This window comes from Protopterus annectens, chromosome 1.part0 (assembly GCF_019279795.1).
Source record: "Protopterus annectens isolate FY-2018-M chromosome 1.part0, PAN1.0, whole genome shotgun sequence".
NCBI lineage: Eukaryota > Metazoa > Chordata > Ceratodontiformes > Protopteridae > Protopterus > Protopterus annectens.
Genome location: NC_056725.1, coordinates 1865190436 through 1865209850, shown reverse-complemented (window position 1 = coordinate 1865209850; position 19415 = coordinate 1865190436). Strand labels below are relative to the sequence as shown.

The 19415-nt window shown below is 45.3% G+C and overlaps 1 protein-coding gene across 1 annotated transcript in view; it reads right to left on the bottom strand.

Moving 5' to 3' along the window:
* The window catches only part of NUP155 (nucleoporin 155), a 1504248-nt gene that overhangs the window by 147037 nt on the left and 1337796 nt on the right, over positions 1–19415 (bottom strand). Inside the window, exon 39 of the mRNA XM_044069916.1 lies at positions 14038–14174. Within this exon, the coding sequence (XP_043925851.1) occupies positions 14038–14174 (137 nt within the window). The remainder of the gene's footprint in view (positions 1–14037; positions 14175–19415) is intronic.

The following is a 19415-nucleotide window of genomic DNA, read 5'->3' as shown; positions in this document are numbered from 1 at the left end:
GGCTGACCAAGTTCGCAGATGACTGCAAACTGGGCGCCATAATCGACTCTCCAGCCGACACAAGCATCCTCCAAAAGGGCCTCAAAGAAACAGACAACTAGTGCCAGAGCCATGGCCTCAAGCTAAACGCCAAAAAGTGTATAGTCATCCCCTTTGGCAAAAACAAAGTGCCCACAAATTACCACATAGGTGGTAATCCATTAAGTAAGGAAGAAGTAATTAAGGACCTGGGGACCCAAGTTGACAGCAATCTCTCATTTGACAACCACGTGGCCAAAGATTTTAGAAAAACATTTTATATAGCCCACCTAATCATGAAGGGATTCACATCTAGATCATGTGCCTCTTTACTCATCCCTCATCAGGCCCATAATTGAGTACAATGCCCCTTTTGGGATGTACCTTACCAGACACCTGCAGCAACTGGAAAGACCCCAAAAGTACCTCACCAAGAGGATCAAAGGGCTCAAACAGATGCTAGAGGCTGCCCGCTTAAAGAAACTCCAACTCTACTCAGTGGCATACCGCCTGCTCAGAGGCGATCTGTGCCTGACGTATAAAGCCATGTCCAACTCGGAATTAATGAACATGCTGCACCTCAGAAAATCCAAACCCCATTGAGCTATGCGCTCGAGAGACTTGAACCTCAGCACTGAAATAAATAGGACATGCTGGAGGGACAGATTCATAACCCAGAGGCTCCCTTCACTCTGGAATAAAATCCCAGTCCAGGTTAGGCAGAGTCCCTCAGTGACTCTCTTTAAGAGAAATCTTGATGAGTGAAGGGGAGATTGTAGGTTTACCCTGGGTATCACTTCTGTGTCACTGTTAGACAGAGGCACAGTATACTAACCTCGAAAAAGGGCATAGCAAAATTAATTTAAAATGGGTGGCGAAAGCCAAACACACTCTGGCTAGGCTTATAAATGCCCTAGGGCAGATAGCCTAGTATGAATCTATGAACCTATGTATGGCTCCTACATATGAAACAAAGTCCAGAAGGTTCAGGATTTTTGCTTGGAAGTACTTTCATGGGTATTTTTACACCCCAAGTAGACTTTAAAGAATTTTTCCTCAGGTAGGTAGCACAACTGGAGATGTGATGGGGATAAGTTAACTGGGAACATGTTCTTTGGGAGTATAATGCGCCAACAAATTAAAAAAAATTGCCTACAGAATACTCTGTGAGAAATATTGGGGGAGCAAATGGCTGTAACTAAGGAAATCATTCTCTTTTTGAGCTTGCACACAGGATTTAAATTACCTAGATATATTAAGCTCTTAAGTTTAATTCTACTGGCTGCCAAAAAGCAATATAATCAAACAAAGCTCCTCATTAGCACTCTTCAAGAAAAATCTTGATGACTGGATGGGAAATAGGAAATTCACCCCAGATCACTTCTGTTGCTTTGCTCGACAGTGGCACAGGAAAATAATTTTCTTGGGTGGCGAAAGCCAGGGTACCTTTGGCTAGGCTTATATAGGTCCTAGGGCCAATAGCCTAGTACCTACCTATGAATCTATGAACCTATTAGAAAATGGAAATCAAAATCTAAACCAATTGAATATTTTAAAATGGATAAAAGACCCAGAAATGGGATTTTTAAAAGAAGAAGCACATTTCATTAAAATAAATGGAATACTGGACAATAATGTGTGCAAAATAATGTTCAGCAGGAGGAGTGAGGTTTAAGGGAAGGCAAGAACTGAGCAACTTATGTAATGTTGGAATGAGAGTTGTAAATAAAGAAAAAAAAGAAGTTATGTACTCAACATAACGTTCCATTTGAGTAGTTCTACTTCATTTGTCTTCAACCTGTGGTTCTTCGGATCCACATCGGATCTGACATGGCTGCATTTTCCAGCTATGGCTCCAAGCTCCATGCTCCTCATAATGCCCCCGTCTCCCTTCTCCCTTCAGATCGAGTTTGCTGCCTAACAGGTATCAGACACCCGACCCAATGACATCTTATCATCAATCACCAATCACCACAAAAAGAACCTTAGCCTGGACAGGACCAAGGATCCCAACAATAACCATCTGATACAAAGGACATGTCATATCCCAAAAGATAAGGTTAGGGGGGAAGGAGAGGGGATGGCTGAAGACAAATGAAGTAGAACTACTCAAATGGAATGTTATGGCGAGTACATAACTTCTTAGTTTACTTCATTTGCTCTTCAACCTGTGGGACAGAGTTCCTAGCTACCTAACTCTTGGGAGGCCCTCATGGAAGGATATGCCAGATCACTGCAGAGACAAAGGATGCTCTACTCCTAGAGACCAAATCCAGTTTATAATGAGAAACAAAGGTGTGAGATGAGGCCTGAGTAGCAGCTGAACAAATATCATCCAGAGAGACCCTAGACCAAAAAACCGCCTACGTAGCCATAGAGTGGGTTGAATGAGCCTTCACTTTTCCTGGTAGCGACAAACCTCTTTCTGAATAAGCCCGGCCAATGCATTGTGAAATCCAGCGAACTGTCACTTTTGAAACAGGTTTACCAAAGAAGGGCCTGGCATAGGACACAAAGTTGATCAGACTTGCGGATTGGTTTAGTCCTGTGAAGATAAAACCTCAACTGCCTATGTACGTCCAGTAAATGTAATTTGTATTCCTCTTTGTTCTGGTAGTTGGGGAAAAATACTGCAAATTAATGGTCTGATGAATATTGGCTTCCTTAGCTACTTTAGGAAGAAAGGATGGCTTAGTGCATAATGACACTATCTTTATGAAAGATCATATAAGGGACTTTGATAGAAAGAGCTTGATGCTCCGACACCCTTCTAACAGATGTGACGGCAACCAAGAAGGCAGTTTTCCAAATCAAAAATTGTAGATTCACAGATACTACAGGCTCAAAGGGGGGAGAAACCAATGCCTGCACAGTAAGGTGAGGTCCCACGGCGGAATCAGGTCCTTAACCGGGGGTCTGAGAAGAAAAGCACCTTTGAGAAAGGTTTTCCAAGGTTTAGAGGAAGCCAATGAAGACATGTTTAACCCAACATGAAAATTACAGATGGCTGCTAGTTGGAATTTAACTGTAGAGGAACTAGTGCCCTGTTGAAAAATGCTAGCCAGAAAATCTAAAAAGTACAGTTGTGTACACTTACCATAAATGTAGATGTTCGAGTGTCTTCACTGTTGCAGTCATCACTGTAGGGTTCTTCCTGCCGGCAGGCAGCCCTCGGTTGGCCAGAATCCCAAAGTCTGGGTCCAATGTCGACTGTTCAGTCATGCTCCCTGACGTCAGAGCGCCAGGAGTACAAAGCTGCCAGCCAACGCCATGTTCTCCAGTTTTTCTTGCCCCAGATGTCAGGTGCCCAAAAGTGAAGGCTAATAGTAAAACAAAAATGTAGCGTACAACAAACCCCATACCCTGTAGCAAATACACCTCAGAAGAAGGGTGAAGTAGGAAACCACACTAATGAAAGTATAAGAGGGGACAGGAGGGTGGGTAACCCAGACTGCAACAGTGAAGACACTCGAACATCTACATTTATGGTAAGCGTACACAACTGTACTATGTTCGTGTTTCACTGTTGCAGTCATCACTGTAGGGTTGAATCCCAAAGCTGAGATAAAGGGTGGTGGTTATAGAGTAGAAGGAGCGGCTAGAAGGCCCTGCAAGACTGCAGAAGCAAAGCCTGCCCTAGACTTAGAGTAAAGAGGGAGATTATAGTGCTTAGAGAAAGTATGCACTGAACTCCAAGTTGCAGCTTCCAAAATATCTTTGGTAGGTACTCCCCTGAGAAAGGCAGCTGAAGTAGAAGCAGCTCTGGTAGAGTGAGTCCTAATTTTTCCTGGGATTTGCTTTCCATGATGAGAGTAACAAAATCTGATTCCATGAGCAATCCATTTAGAAATGGTCTGTTTTGAAATAGCTTTGCCTTGGGAATTTGTTGCATAAGAAACAAACAGTTGCTCTGTTTTCCTGATATCCTTGGTTCTGTCCAGGTAAAAACAAAGTTGCCTGTGTACATCCCAGGAATGCAAGATCCTTTCCCCCTTATTTTGTGGATTAGTGAAAAAAGTTGGCAGGTGAACAGTTTGATTTAAAGCCACTTTGGAAACCACTTTCGGCATGAAAGTAGGATTAGTCCTTAAAGACACCCTATCTTGATGAAAAATAATATAAGGTTCCACAGCCATGAGTGCTTGTAACTCCGAGAGTCTCCTGGCTGAAGTCAAAGCCAGTAGGATAGCCGTCTTCCATGATAAATACTTAATATAAGATGTGGCAGCAGGCTCAAAAGGAGGTCGAGTGAGTTTTCCAGAACATAGTTGAGGTCCCAGGGAGGTATGGGTGGTGTCCTAGGGGGCCTTAAATTCTTTGCTCCTCTGAGATTTTTTTCAGAAGTGGATGCGAAAAGATAGGAGGATCTGTATTGTAATGTGCAGAGATAGCTGAGGCATGTATTTTTATGGAGGAGAAGGATAAACCCTTATGTAGCATGTCTGTCAGGTAATGTAAAATCAATGGAATATTAGGAATGAGAGGATCCGAATCCTGAGCTTGCTTCCAGGTGCAAAATCTCTTCCATTTACCCTGATAGGTTTTCTAGTGCTAGGCCGTCTGGCTTCTAAGATGACATCCATGACCTGTTTGGGAAGGGTAGGATTAATCATAGACCCTGAATACACCAGGCTGCCAGTTTTGATATGAGAGTGCAGAACCTGGCCCTGGTGTTGGGACAAAAGATTTGGAATCTGAGGTAGAATCCAGGGAGGCTCCTGGGATAGATTCATCAGTGTTGAGTACCAAAATTGATGAGGCCAATTTGGGGCCAGTAAAACCATCGTGGGTTTGTCCTGCTTGATCTTTAATAACACCCGTGGAAGAAGAGGTAGTGGAGGAAAGTCATACCCCGAGAGGTTCCTCCAACTGAATGAGAGAGCATCCACTTTCCATGTTAGTTTGTGAAATGTCCTTGTGCAAAAAATCTGTAACTGGTGGTTGAGGGAGGATGCAAATAGATCTTGAATATTTGGGTGTCTAGCATCCACTCGTGTTGGTCTGACAGGTTCCTGCTCAGGCTGTCTGCCAGAATATTTTGTTTCCCTGGCAGGAACTGAGCTTGTAGATCCACTTTGCAAGCTAGAGCTGTGTTCCACAGAGTCATAGCTAGGGTGCAAAGGGGGTAGGAGTGTGAACCCCCTTGCTTGTTTATGTACCACATAACTGTGGTGTTGTCTGTCCGTATCAGTAGTTGTCATGGCTGTAGAAGATCCCTGAAAGCCAAGAGGGCATTCTGTACAGCTAACATCTCTTTTAAATTGATATGTAGGTGTTTCTGATCCTCTGTCCAAAAACCTTGCAGGCCTTTCCCCTGCAAGTGGGCTCCCCATGCGTAATCCGAGGCGTCCATGGTTAACACTTGGCTGGCTGGAGGCAGACTGAAGGCTTTCCCTTTGTTGTGAAAACATGCCATGGTCCACCAATGGAATTCCTTTTGTAGGCAAGGCAAGACAGCAATCTGTGTGTCTAGACTGTGGCAATGCTGGGACCATACACTTTTTAGGTACCATTGTATTTTTCTCATATGTAGTCTTGCATATGGTATGAGAAGGATGCAGGAGGCCATGTAACCCAAAGCCTGCAGGAATTTCCTTGCAGTTGGCAGAGACATTTACGCCAAGGTTTTGAAAGTTGAAGCCAGCTGTAGTTGTTTTTCGGATGTCAGGAATGCCATCTGGGTTGTTGTGTTTAGAAGAGCACCCAGAAAAGTTATCTGTTGTGTGGGTGTCAAATTTGACTTTTTTATGTTCACAGTGAAACCCAGGTACTAGAGTAGCTTTTGAACAAATTCCAGGTGCTGGAGTAAGACATCCTTGCTGTCTGCTTGAATAAGGCAGTCGTCAAGATAAGGGTAAATTTGAATTCCCTTGAGTCTGCAATAAGCTACTACTGGTGCCAGACACTTGGTGAAGACCCTGGGCGCAGTATACAAGCCAAAGGGCAGCGCAGAGAATTGGTAATGTTTCGAGTCGGCCATGAACCCGAGGTATTTTCTGCACTCCTGTCTGATAGGAATGTGTAGGTAAGCCTCCTTTAAAGCCAATGTCACCATCCATGCATTTTTGCTCAACATTGGCAGGAGCTGCTGCAGAGTAAGCATCTTGAACTTTGGTATCTCCAGGAAAGTATTTAAGACTGACAGATCCAGGATGGGTCTCCATGAATTTTGTTTTCTGGGAACTAGAAAGAGCCTTGAGTAAAAGCCTTGCCCCATCTCTGATTGTGGAACCAGTTCTATGGCCCTCATAGCTATGAGGGATCCCACCTGGTTTAATGCCTCTGCCCATTGGTGTTTCGGTAGGTCTGGTCATCCGTTTGGTCTTGGCAAGGTATGAAAGTGGAATTTGTAACCTCTTGAAACTACATCCAGAACCCACTTGTCTTGGGTTATGCAAGTCCAATTTTGTTGAAATAAAAAGAGAGTTTTCCTCCTAGAGGGGCTTCCAGGAGAGAGGTTCCTGGAGCCATGCAGGGGGAGTCATTGAGCCTGTTTTCTATAAGATTGAGGTCTGTCCTCTCCAACCCTGGGGGTGGAAGCACTCCACTGTCTAGGTCTGTGCTTGGGCCCTCCCTCTGGAGTGCCTATATCTACCCCTCTGAGGCCTGTCGGAGCTGGGAAAGGACCAATTTTTAGTTGGCCAATTTCTGCTAATTCTTGGGGGCTGAACTTGTAAGAAATCCTTAACCGTTTGCATGGATTTTGCCTTATCCGCCATTTTCTTTATCACCTCTTCAGCCTTAGACCCAAACAAAACATTATGCTGAACAGGAGCATCCAGTAACTTTGCTTTCACTTGATCAGGTAAGTTTTGTTCCTTTAACCAAGCATGCCTTCTAATGACTGTACCAGTGGCAGCCGCCCTGCATGAAGCCTCCAAGGCATCAAAACCACAGTGTAAGCCATGCTGCCCCACTTGCTCAGTAGCATGCATCAAATCGTACAATTCCTTATTATCAGCACATGCCGAAATGGTACATAGCTTTTGTTTCATAACAGAAAGCAGAAATTGCTGATATTTTAGCATATGCAATTGACAATTTAAAGCCCTAATGGATAAAGTAGCAGAAGTGTACACTTTTTTGCCCCATCTCTCCAAAGCTCTAGAATCCTTATCTGACGGAATAGGATTTTTAGCAGAGGCGGCCTTAACACCCTTAGGACCCTGAGAAATGGTTTCTGGATCAGCAGCAGGATTTTTGTAAAGGAACTGGTGGGAGTCAGGGACCCTGTAATATCTGTCAGGCTTAGCAGGAGCTGGAGGAAAGGAGTCAGGAGTTAAATTAGCCTCAGAAAAGACATCATCCACAATATCCAAAATAGGAGGAATATCCAGGGGTCTGTGTTGGGGAAGAAGGAAATCCCTAAGCCTTCTCTTAGATTCAGAGTACTCCTGTCCTTCCCAGTGAAAATGTTCCCTCATGTCATGTAAAGTTTCCCCAAAAGAAAAATCCTCAGGGGGAGAAGCTGATGGAATGGATTCCTCAGCATCAGAATCCTCATAAGGAGGGAAAGTATATTCCTGTTCAGAGGAAGACACTGAAGAAATAGATGCCTGATCAGAGGGATTCATAATCCAATTCTTGCCTTGGCCTTTTGTCTGGAGGAGGATGTGAACTCCTAATCATGGTTAGTAAGTCTTCCGCCATTTTAAGCAGCTGTTTCTGAGATTTAGGTCCCGGATCAGAAGAGGCCTGGGCTGGAGTCTTTGATTTAGAAGGAGTCTTCGCCTTTGTCTTTATCAGAAGCTGTATAGGCCTGAAAACCCCCTCGGAAGCCGGTACCTGCACAGCGGCTCCGGACGCATCCGAGGGAGCATTGTCCGAAAGTCCTGCAGCTGGAGTACTCAAAGGCCTAGTTGGCTCCTCATGGGAGTCCGTTTCGGCAATCTGTTCTGAAATGGCCAATGACAGGGGCTGCGAAAGCGCCTCACTGATGACAGCCGAACCTGTAGGTGGCTCTGCTTGTAAACCGTCATCTGATTTGGACCTCGGAGGCCTGTCCTTATCCTTGCGTCGTTTGCGAACTCCGGTAGTTGGAAGCGTGTCCGACGACATAATTAAATCGCCTGCCAAAGTAGTGAAAAGCAAAATCGTACCGCCGCTTAATAGTACGTTGGTTAAATCTAGCACAAAACTGACAACTAGCTACGTCGTGGTCAGGGCCTAAACAAGGAATACAGTAAGAGTGGAAATCCTTATGAGGTATTTGCTTCCCACAAGAAATACAATTATTAACTTTTTCTGACATCGGACTGGAGCAAGAAAAAAGTTTCCCCAATGGGGTACTTAGCTTTGAGAAGAAGTAAGTCTTCGGAATGAAACACGAAAAAAATATCAGGAATCAGCCGACCGGCACTTGCGAACTGCTTCCACCGCATGGCAAGAAAGACCGGAGAACATAGCGTCGGCTGGCAGTTTTGTACTCCTGGCGCTCTGACGTCAGGGAGCATGGACTGAACAGCCGACGCCAGACCCAGACTTTGGGATTCTGGCCGACCGAGGGCTGTCTGCCGGCAGGAAGAACCCTACAGTGATGACTGCAACAGTGAAACACGATGAACATCTGACAAAAGCGGAGCAGTGAAAGCATCCAAAGACCTCTGATTGGCCCATATAGAAAAGCGCTTCTACTATGGTAGACTTTTCTGGTAGATGATTTATGAACTGCTACCAGAATGGACTTAACAGGAGATGACAGACTGGGAGTCCTAATAATCATGGGAACTGGAGCAGCCAAGCAGTGAGCTTCAGAATGTCCAGATCTGGATGAGGTATCCCTGAGGCATGTGAGAGCAGATCCGGGACTGGATCCATGGTGGAACAACTAGATGAGACCTGAGTAAGGGAAACCAAGCCTGTCGAGGCCAGAATGGGGTGATGAGGATCACAGTGCTCCCCAGCTTTCGGGCTTTCTGTAGAAATTTCGACATAAGGGGAAGAGGAGGATGTGCATAAAGAAGCCCAAGGAGGCCAAGCATGAATCAGAGCATCTCTGGGGGCTTCCCCCAGTGGGGGGTTCAGAGCGAAAAACTCGCTGCATTTCGCATTGGAAGGAGATGTGAACAGATCGCAGCAAGGACGACCCCACTCTAGAAAGATCTGTTCTGCTACTGAAGGATTCAGACACCACTCATAAGGCATCAGGATCTATCTGCTGAGCCTGTCCGCTAGAATGTTGGACCATCCTAGGATGTGCACTGCCACCAGAAAGCAGCCATTCCTACACTCTTATGGCCTCTTGACATAAGGGATAAGATCTGGTTCCCCCTTGTTTCTTGATATCTCAGACCACTGGCATTGTCAGTCTGAACTGCAATTGTTCCCAGAGGAAGATGAGCATGAAGAGCCTGCAACACAAGAACCACCGCTCTCATCTCTAGAACACTGATGTGCAAATAGGTCTCGATGGGGACCACGTGCCTTGGACTGTCATTCCTGAGCAGTGCCCCCCCCCCCCCCCAGTAGGGAGGAGTACGTGGTCATCATGGTGTTGGGGAAAGCAGGTTGAAACGAATGTTCCTTGAGGAGATCCGGGGACTGAATCCACCACCAAAGGGAGTCCCTGCACGCATTTGAAATTCTCACTGGAAAAAATAATGGAAGTCTAACAGCGACCACTGAACCGCAAGTGTAAACTGCAGCACCCTCATATGACGGCGTGCCATTGGAAGAAGATTTACCATGGCTGCCATGGAACTTAGAGCCCTTAACACTGCTTCGGCTGTTGGTAAATAGGTCTGAAGAATATTTAAGACGTGTAACCTTAAGCTGTGTATCCTGTCTGGTGTGAGGAACACCTTTGTTTGTATTGTGTCCAGCCGTGCCCCGATGAAATCTAAAATCTGAACTGGGAGAAGAGCAGACTTGTTCATATTGATTGTAATGCCAAACTTGTTGGCTAGCTGAAGGAAGGAGTCCCTGGCCTGACATAGTAGATGCTCTTAAGGGGCAGTAAAGAGCCAATTGTCCAGGTACGAAAAGATCTAAAAGTCCTGAAGCCTCAGGTGAGCCGCTACTACCGCCACTACCTTGGTGAACACCCGGGGGACTGTGGTGAGAACAAAGAGGAAGGCTTGAAATTGGTAATGATTGGCTTCCAAGCTGGAAGTGAAGTAACCTCCGGGAGCGCCTGTCCATCTTGATGTGATAGTACGCGTCTTGGAGGTCAATTGAGCACATCCAGTCTCTGGCTTGCAGATAGGGCAGGACAGATTGAATAGTGACCATCTGGAATTCTGTCTGTTACTGATAGGTTCAATTTGGACAGATCCAATATTGGTCTAAGGTCCCCCTTCTTTTTTGGCACTAAAAAGAACCTGGAATAAACCCCAGATCCAGACTGGCCTGGGGGGACCGTTTGGATGACTCGTTTTCTTAGCAGTGAGTCTACCTGCACTGCTGCCGCCTACCACTGTGAGGGTGGAACATCTGGGAGGGCTTTGTGGGATGGGGGAGGACCCTTAAATGGAATGAAATATCCTCTGGATATGACTCGCATCACCCACTGATCTGCAGTGATGGACTCCCATGCTAGTGGGTGTAGCGACAAGCGACCCCCAACTGCCTCCAGAAATGGACAGCTGGGCAAACCCCTCAGGGCTGCTGCCCGAGTTTATCCGGGAAAGGTTCTCAGTACCCGCAATTCTTAGGACCTCCTCTGTCTCTAGGGCGGCATCTATCATATACCCCCCTGCCTCTGGGGGAAGGCGAGCCCTGAGCATCCCGGGATAATGCCAGAGACTTGCGGAACCACATCTTCTTCTGGCCTCGCTGGTTCCTGGAAAAGGACCTTTGAGGCAGTGAGAAGCGGATCCCGACTGCAGACAGTGTCTTCCCATCCTTCTTGCTCTGGACCAAAGTCTCTCTGACCCATCTTCCCAAAAAGGAAAGAACCATCATAAGGGGCGTTGGGAAAAGATGCCTTGAAGGGCTCTGAGAACTGACATAAGTGGAGCCAGGAGTGACACAAGATGGCAAAGCCTGACCCCACTGCCCATGCGGCTCCCTCCGTGGCATGGGAGAGCAAACGCATAGACGTGTTGGCTACAGCTGTTAGGGTGGCCATTTGTGCATCGAACGTCTTCCTGTCCTCTGCCGACATGGACCCTGGGGTCAACTCTGTGATCTCCTTGACCAGATCTCTCTGGAGTCAGATGACATGCACCATGTAGTTAAGCGCCCTCACAGAGAAGGTCGCTGAAGCATAAACTCGCTTCCCAAAGTGATCCAATGCTCTCGACTCTCGGTCTGGTGGGTGGACTGTGGAGCTCTCCTGGGTGAGTTCCTTTCTTGGTGGCCACCGCAACCATAATTGCATCTACAGGGGACCCCTTGCGCCAGTGTAACTTGTCCGGGGGTGGGGGTGGGGGGGTTACAGACTTTGTCCAGGCACTTGAGTATTGGCTCTACGGTGTCCGGCTCCTTCCATGGCCTAGATGTCATCAGATCCACAAGTGGATCGGCAGGAGGGGACACCCAAGAGGTAGATGGGCCTGAGACGAATGCCTCCAGAAACATGGACTCGTCAGAGGTTGGTTTTGGGGTGGACCACCCCCCCCTTTGGCAAAGGATCTCCATGATGTCTCCAAAGGAGGGGGGTGATCTGCGGAACCTTCTCCTTCATCCAGGTACGTGTCTTCGACGAGGGACTCTGGAGGAGAGTCCAAGTGCCTCCTTTTACACGTATGCTTGCGGGGGGGCCTCCTCATGGGGACTGTCTGGGGAGGTCTCGCAAGTGGGTTGTTCTAAGGGTGGAACTTCCTGGGGTACTATGGCCACAGGCTGTCCCTGAAAGGGCAAGATGGCCGGAACCACACAATGCCAGATCGTTGGATCCGAAGACGATATGATCAGAGTTCTCGACCCTGCAAGAACCCTCTCCGCGTCGAATGCCAAGGGGGAACGATCCTCCTGGGCTGAACTAGCGGAAGCCATTCTCCCCCTGATCCGACCGGGGAGTTGAGCCTCTGGGAGCCGAGATGCCAAGGAGAATGCTTCTCTCTGACAAGCTCGGAGCAGAGAGTACTCCCTCGGATCCGACCCTGAGGCTACGGCTCAGAGAGAGAGCTCTGATTCGATCTAGTCGGATCAGACACACTCAAGGCACTGGCCGCCCTCTAAGTATAGGGTACCGTCAGTGCCGTCCCCTCGATTATGATTGTCCTCGGATCCACCGACTCTGAAACCGCAGGTCGGATCAGAGAAGGAGTGATAGGTCTAAAAAATGGCTGGAAGGCACCCGCTCTGGTGGGAGAAGGCCCTGGCAAAACCCCCATCTGAATTTGAGAACGGATAAACCTCTGCATCGTCTTGTCCATCTCCGCTTCAGAAAAGCTCTAAGTAGAGTGGGAGGACGCCACCAAAGTAGGCCGGGAAAGCTGGTGGGGGGGGGGGGGGGGGAGAGGCCTAGGAGGCGACTGGCTTATCTGTACCTCGGGATCAGGTGATAACCTGGGGGACCTGAGCCGAGGTGTGACTGGCCTGGAAACAAGCAGTCGGGGGGATGGCTTGCAAGGCTGGTCCTTCTTGGCTTTATCCCCTTTCTCAGACCTCTTGGTGGGAGGGTGAGTCCCAGGGGCCGTGAAAAGGGAAGAAGCAGCAGCAGCCGCTGCTTTTCCAGCAGGGGAAGGTGGGACCTCGGTCCCATCAGAAGAGGGCAACAGGCCCTTAAGGATCAATTTGTCCCACCTGTCCTTAAGTGCCCTGGGATTAAACTCAGCGCAAACAGGACAGGGGGGACTGCAGGTGAGGCACCCCCCAAAGCAAACCACACAGAGTGTGGCCATCCACCAGAGACAGCTTATGGCTACACTCTGTGCACCTTTTGAAGCCTGGCTTTGGGGCATCAGCCATGCCTTAGCCGGCCCAACGTGCACAAACACCACATGGAAAGGAAAGAGGGGAGGAAAGACAGCAAAGCCTACTTACTTTTTTTTTTTTTTGCGCTACGGAGAGCCCCAAGAAGGTATAGAAAAGGGATGAAATAGAAAGAGGTAAAGAAAGGCCAAAAAGGGACAAATTACTACTTCAGAAAAAACTCACAAATGCTCTGGAGCTCGGACCATGCTGCTTTCTCTCAAACGGCAAATGAGATCTGAAGGGAAACGGGGGGCATTATGGGTAAGGGGAGGAGCATGGAGCTCGGAGCCATAGCTGGAAAATGCGGCCGTGTCGGATCCAATGTGGATCCGAAGACCCACAGGTTGAAGAGCAAATGAAGTAAATTACTTCAGATCATATGTAATTTATAATGTATGTAAAATAAAAACATGCTAATATGGTTTGCTTTTTTTTTATTAATGTAAGTGTGTCTATGTCTTATGTGTTTTAAAAAATATAGAAATCCATGCCTTATTTCACGGTTCACATCACTGGTTAAACCCAGTTCAATACAAAGGCTCAGCCAGATGAAATATAACCAGCAGGGCCTTCTAAATTCAGACAATTTCAAAATACACACAGGAAAAACATACCAGTCAATATTAAAATGACAGTCAAAAACAGGTATGGGGGTACACCCTCTTGATATGATCAAGGAATTTATATAAAACAGCTATATTTATAACCACCAATGAGGTGCTATTTACATTAACTAAGATGGACAAAATGGATGTCCACATGGACATTGACATAAGAAATCTTACACATAATCCTATAGTTAAATACGCATACCTATACCCCAACCATCTTTATGCTACCAATCATTTGATAAGATGCTTTAGTAGTTGTAAGGCCTAATAAACCCATAGAAGAACAAGTAGTATAAGGACAGCACCACCTTGTCTCTGAAACTACATTGATTTCTAGCTATAGAATAAGGAGCCCATTGTACAGCAGACATTACATAGACATAGAAATGCTTTAGTATTTTAACACATGTTCACAGAGACAAGCATTAAAGGGGCTGTCACCTTGCCAAGCTGATATGTACTTCACAAAATTACTATGGATTAAAGTTAAGAATGCAATAAATTACAGATATATAAAGAGCGTTTATATTAGGTATAATGTTCCTACCCGTATTTTAAACAGATGGTCATACACTTCTAGTAATTCTGGAACTGATACACCAATTTCCTGCATCAGAGATGTTACAAATCCCACACGCCAGTCAAGTGTGCACACCTTTTGTTCAAGGAACTGCACCAGGAACTCTGTGGGGATAAAAATAACAAGCTAATTATTTATGAAGTTGATTATGAAATACTTGCGCAATAATGAGGCAAATTACCACAAGCGTCTCTATTTACTGCAAAATTAAAAAAAAAATTAGAACACATACAATATTTTTTAACCTTTTAAGGAATACTTTCACAAATCACACTAGGCAGTCTAAAACACAGGTGCTAAGACTTTCAAGGAAACAGAATTTTTCAAAAAGCTTAATGCACACATAAGCTGACCATATGGGTCCTGTAAGATCATTTTCTTTCAGAATACCCAACTTTACACCAGGCTTTAACTTTTTTTTTTTTTTAAAGCAGGCTTTGCCCTGCTGTCTTTTGATCGCCCCCCTACCATACAATTAACACATCTGTTCCCCACCACCATGGCAACAGCTGACCAGTAAGGGTCCTCATACAGCCATTAGTGGAGTCAAGGTTTTCACTTAGCCCTAACCCCCCCCCCCCTGCAGATGCTCAGCTCATGGGGGATGTGTAATGGGCTGATCACACTGGACACCCCTTACTTCTGCAAAGGACATCAATGGCAAGCAGCTCTGCTCCCTTCCCTTTAACATGGGAAGTGGTTTCCCTGGTCATCACCAGAGAAATCACACTTGCCTGTGTGATCAATGAGAGCCCTCAACTTGTGATCAGGACATAGTCCTTCATTCCCCTTCCTCCCTGCATGATCCTTCCTGTGCTGGGAGTGCTATCTGAATCTCCATTATCAAGGTTACAGCATGGGCTCCCATCCACTTGCACCACACAGCCAGGCACCTAGCTATACTTTTCAACAAGGAGGCAATAATGTACTACGCAATTACTCACTTTACGCCAAGGAGCAAAATTAGCCTTCTTATAAGAAAGATCAATAAATAAAGCAATGCACTCAAAACCCAGCTTAAGCACAAGCAAGCAACTAGGTAATGGTGGTTACACATATGAATTAAAGTTCAAGACATTCTCAGTTATAGTAAGAATTAACAAGCACATTGTCAAAGTTGATATAGAAAGGAACCCTCCTTGCTCCTTGGATTATTGAACGAGTTCAGTCTCTCTACTAATTATAATTAATTTTCCCATAAACTTCCCACATTCTGGGGATGCACACTGGACTGATGTCATTCCATGCTATGACACCACAGGCCAACTTTAAGAGCATGCCAATCTCCCATTGACTGCCAATGTTCCTAAACTCACAGTAAAGCACATCTGTCTCTCTCAAATCGAGAGGAAATATTAAATGAAGACTTTGCACTTAGACTGCTAGACACAGTATGCCATTACATATATACCTGACAAATGGTGGAAAACTCAACAGATGAAGCAGAAACATCTAAACAAATGGGGGACGGACAGGAATGAATTGGGAAATAGAAACATCAAGGAGTGTCTCTTTGTATGCAAGAAAGATTCATTCCCACCATCTTATTTTCTCTGTGAAGAACACACCCATTTATTCTGTAACGCATTTAGAATATATTCACATGCGCTAAATGTAATGGAATAAATATGCTGGTAATCATACTTAGCATAAATCTGTTGGAAACTAAGTTTTCATGCATGCCTTGTACACTGTGTGAAAAATGTTAAACTAAATATGGTTTCTCGGTTGTACTTTTCTGAAGTAATATGCTTGTTACTGCCTCATGACTCAGTTTGAGGGTCCTAGACCAGCCTAACTCAGCAAATAAATGAACAAATGCAATGAAAAATGGCTATTACAGTTGAATTTACCGTTCAAGATAATCAGCATATTTTTATGCAAGTTCCTGAGTTTGGGGATGACTGTGCAGACTTGCATTTCAACATAACGTGCCAACTACATAAGCAAGCTAGTGCACTGCAACTGCTAATTTACAACTTTGGCACTACTGAACACCACCTGCAAATTAACAGTACCAGTGAATATTTGTTTCTACATTGGTAGCAAGTGATATATAAAAATGTACTGGCCTGAATTATGGAAACACAACAGAATTCCCACTAGCATGGGATGTTCTCACTACTGGGAGACCCAAGAAGCACTTTGTGACAGGGACACATCAAGGAATGAAAGACCTCAGCTAATTCTCTAAGGAGAATTTCAGGTGCAGCTTCAACTCACCCACAAGCAGTCCAGATGGACTTTCACACCATTCCCACAGAATGCCTCCTTTCACCTTTCTCTAATTCGAAAATGCACCAGACAAAAAAGAAAAGCAGGTGAATAAAAACTTTTCAGCTGTGACAGTAAGGGTTAAGAAAGTACAGCTGTGTACACTTACCATAAATGTAGATGTTCGAGTGTATTCACTGTTGCAGTCATTACATCTGGGTTATCTCCTTGCAGGTAGCCCTCAGTCGGCCTGATAAACAAAGTCTTGGGTCCTGCATCGGTTGCTGTCTCTTCTTCCATGACATCAGGTCGTCAGGGGTATAAAACATGCAGCCGATGCCATTACATCAGTTTTTCTTGCCCCAGATGTCAGGTGTCCCCCTAATGGGAAACAATTAAATATAAAAATGCAATGATATACCTCCAACATAAAAGCAAATACACCAAAAAGCTTTTAAGCATAGTAAAGGAAAGTAGAGATATAGCCAAAAGAAGTTAGGGGGCTGGACAGAGGGTAACCAAGAATACAACAGTGAATACACTCGAACATCTACATTTATGGTAAGTGTACAAAACTGTACCATGTTCTTCGTGTTTCACTGTTGCAGACATTACATTTGGGTAGATTCCCAAAGCTATGATTGGGAGGAGGAATTTAGATAGCATTAGGACCAGCTATGAGGCCCTGCAAGACTGCAGTGGGAAAGCCAGCTCTGGATTTAGAGAAAATTGGCAAATGATAATGCTTGGTGAAAGTATGTACAGAACTCCAGGTAGCAGCTTCTAGGATGTCCCTGGTAGGGACGCCTCTGAGAAAGGCTGTAGAGGTAGATGCAGACCTGGTGGAGTGAGGTCTGATCCCCTGTGGGATAGGTTTTCCATGGTGCTTATAGCAGAAATGAATGCAATGGCCTATCCACTTAGAAATAGTTTGCTTTGAAATAGCCTTCCCCTCTGCCCCTGCAGCAAATGCCACCAGCAGTTCAGATTTCCTTTGAGATTTAGTCCTGTCCAAGAAGAATCTAAGTTGTCTATGCACATCTAAGGAACGCAGTATCCCGTTCCCCTTTGTTCTGTGGATTGGTAAAGAAGGTTGGCAAATGAATGGACTGATTAAGAGCCACACTGGATACCACCTTGGGCATGAAGGATGGGTTGGTTCTGAGGGATACCCGGTCCGCATTAAAGATTATGAAAGGCTCCTCTGCCATAAGGGCCTGTAATTCAGATACCCTTCTTGCTGAAGTGATTGCTAAAAGGAAAGCTGTTTTCCAAGAAAGAAATTTTAAGTCTGCAGTAGCAGTTGGCTCGAAAGGAGGTAGAGTGAGTTTTTCAAAAACAACGTTAAGGTCCCAGGCTGGGGTTGTAGCTCTCCAGGGTGGTCTCAAATTTCTGGCCCCTCTGAGGAACTGCTTGAGCAGTGGATGAGAGAAGAGGGGAGGTTCTGTGTTAGAATGAGCTGAAATGGCAGAGGCGTGAATTTTGATGGAGGAAAAAGACAGGCCCTTGTGAAGCATCTCAGTTGAGTATTGTTCATAAATCTGGCCTTGGTCTGATCCACTAGATCTACCTGCATCCTTGACATGATCTGTAAAATAGGAAGGGCAAGGAGGGAGGGATAGTAGAGATGGACAGATGAAGAAAACATGGATCTAGTGTTATGATAAGTACATAACGTTTGTATACAATATTCTCTCTTCCATCAGTCTCAACTTTTTGGACAGAGTCCCCAGTCATTCTTCTTGGTGGCTGTAAAACAGAACATTGCGCAGAATGTTGGAACTGAAGGTAGACCTGGAATGAGACTGAATGTCCAGTTTATAGTGGGAAATGAAGGTGTGAGAAGAGGCCCATGTGCTAACTGCACAAATATCACCCATAAAGCTTCATTCAAAAAAGGTAGTAGAAGTAGCTACAGCTCTCATAAAATGACCCCTACATCTGAAAGGTAAGGATATAATTTGAGAGGTATAAACAAAAAAATACTGAGACACACATCTGGACAATGCAGTTTTTGACACTGGCTGACCTAATCTTGCCTTAGGGAAAGAAACAAAAAGTTGATTAGAAAGCCTGACGTGTTCAGTTCTGTCGACAATGAACTTCAAAGCAATGATACGTATTTCTCCTTTGTTACTGAAGTTGGATAGAAAACAGCTAGCTCAGTAGAATGACTCATAGATTCAGACGCCACTTTGGGAAGAAAAGAGGGATTAGTTCTTAAGGACACTGTCCTTGTAAAAATAAGGTAAGGAGGGGAGCAGGACAAGTACAGGTCTGCAATTCAGATGCTCTTCTTGCCGAAGTAATGGCTATCAATAAAGAGACTCTTCCAAGAAACACTTTTTAGTTCTGCTGTACCAGACTGCTCAAAGGAGGGTTTCACCAGGGTCTGGACTTGAAATGGAAGATCCCACTGAAGGCAAGGATCTCTAATGGTAGGTATGAGAAGGAATGCACTTATTAAAATGGCCTTTGAATGTTTCAAGATGCAATGGAAGTGTGATTAAAAGAAAGTGAGACATAGTTGCCAAATGAACTTTAATGGTACAGTAAACTGCATCCTGCTTGAAAGAGTCAAGTTAAGAAATCAAGAATGGATTGGATGGGGGCAGAAAAAGGATCTATATCCTTAAAACAACTCCAAATAGAAAAATGCTGCCAGTTTGCTGGCACAGTCCTTTTGTGTAGTAGGTTTCTTAGAGGAGAGCAAAATGTGAAGAACATGTTTAGACAGCTTGGGATCTTGGCTGTTATAGGAAATGGAATTGGAGAAAACATGCGGTCTACTTCAGGGATTCCAGATTTGAGTAAGGCTGGCCCAAAGAATAAGAAATCAGGTCTGGGAAAATGTTTAGTACCCATGGTGGGTGAAGGGAAACCAAACTTGTCTGGGCTAGAAGAGAGCTATTAGGATAACTGTGGCAGTGTAACAAGCTGCCTTCTGGAGAAACTTGATTAACAAGGGTGTAGGGGATAAGCATAAAGGAGGCCCAGGGTTCAGACACTGCAGAAAAGCATCCTGTGGTGACTGCCCCTTTGGGGGAATCACGACAAAGAAGGTGCTGCACTTGGTTTTGAAGGGAGTGGCAAAAAGGCTGCAGCACAGATGCCCTCAGTGGTGGAAGATT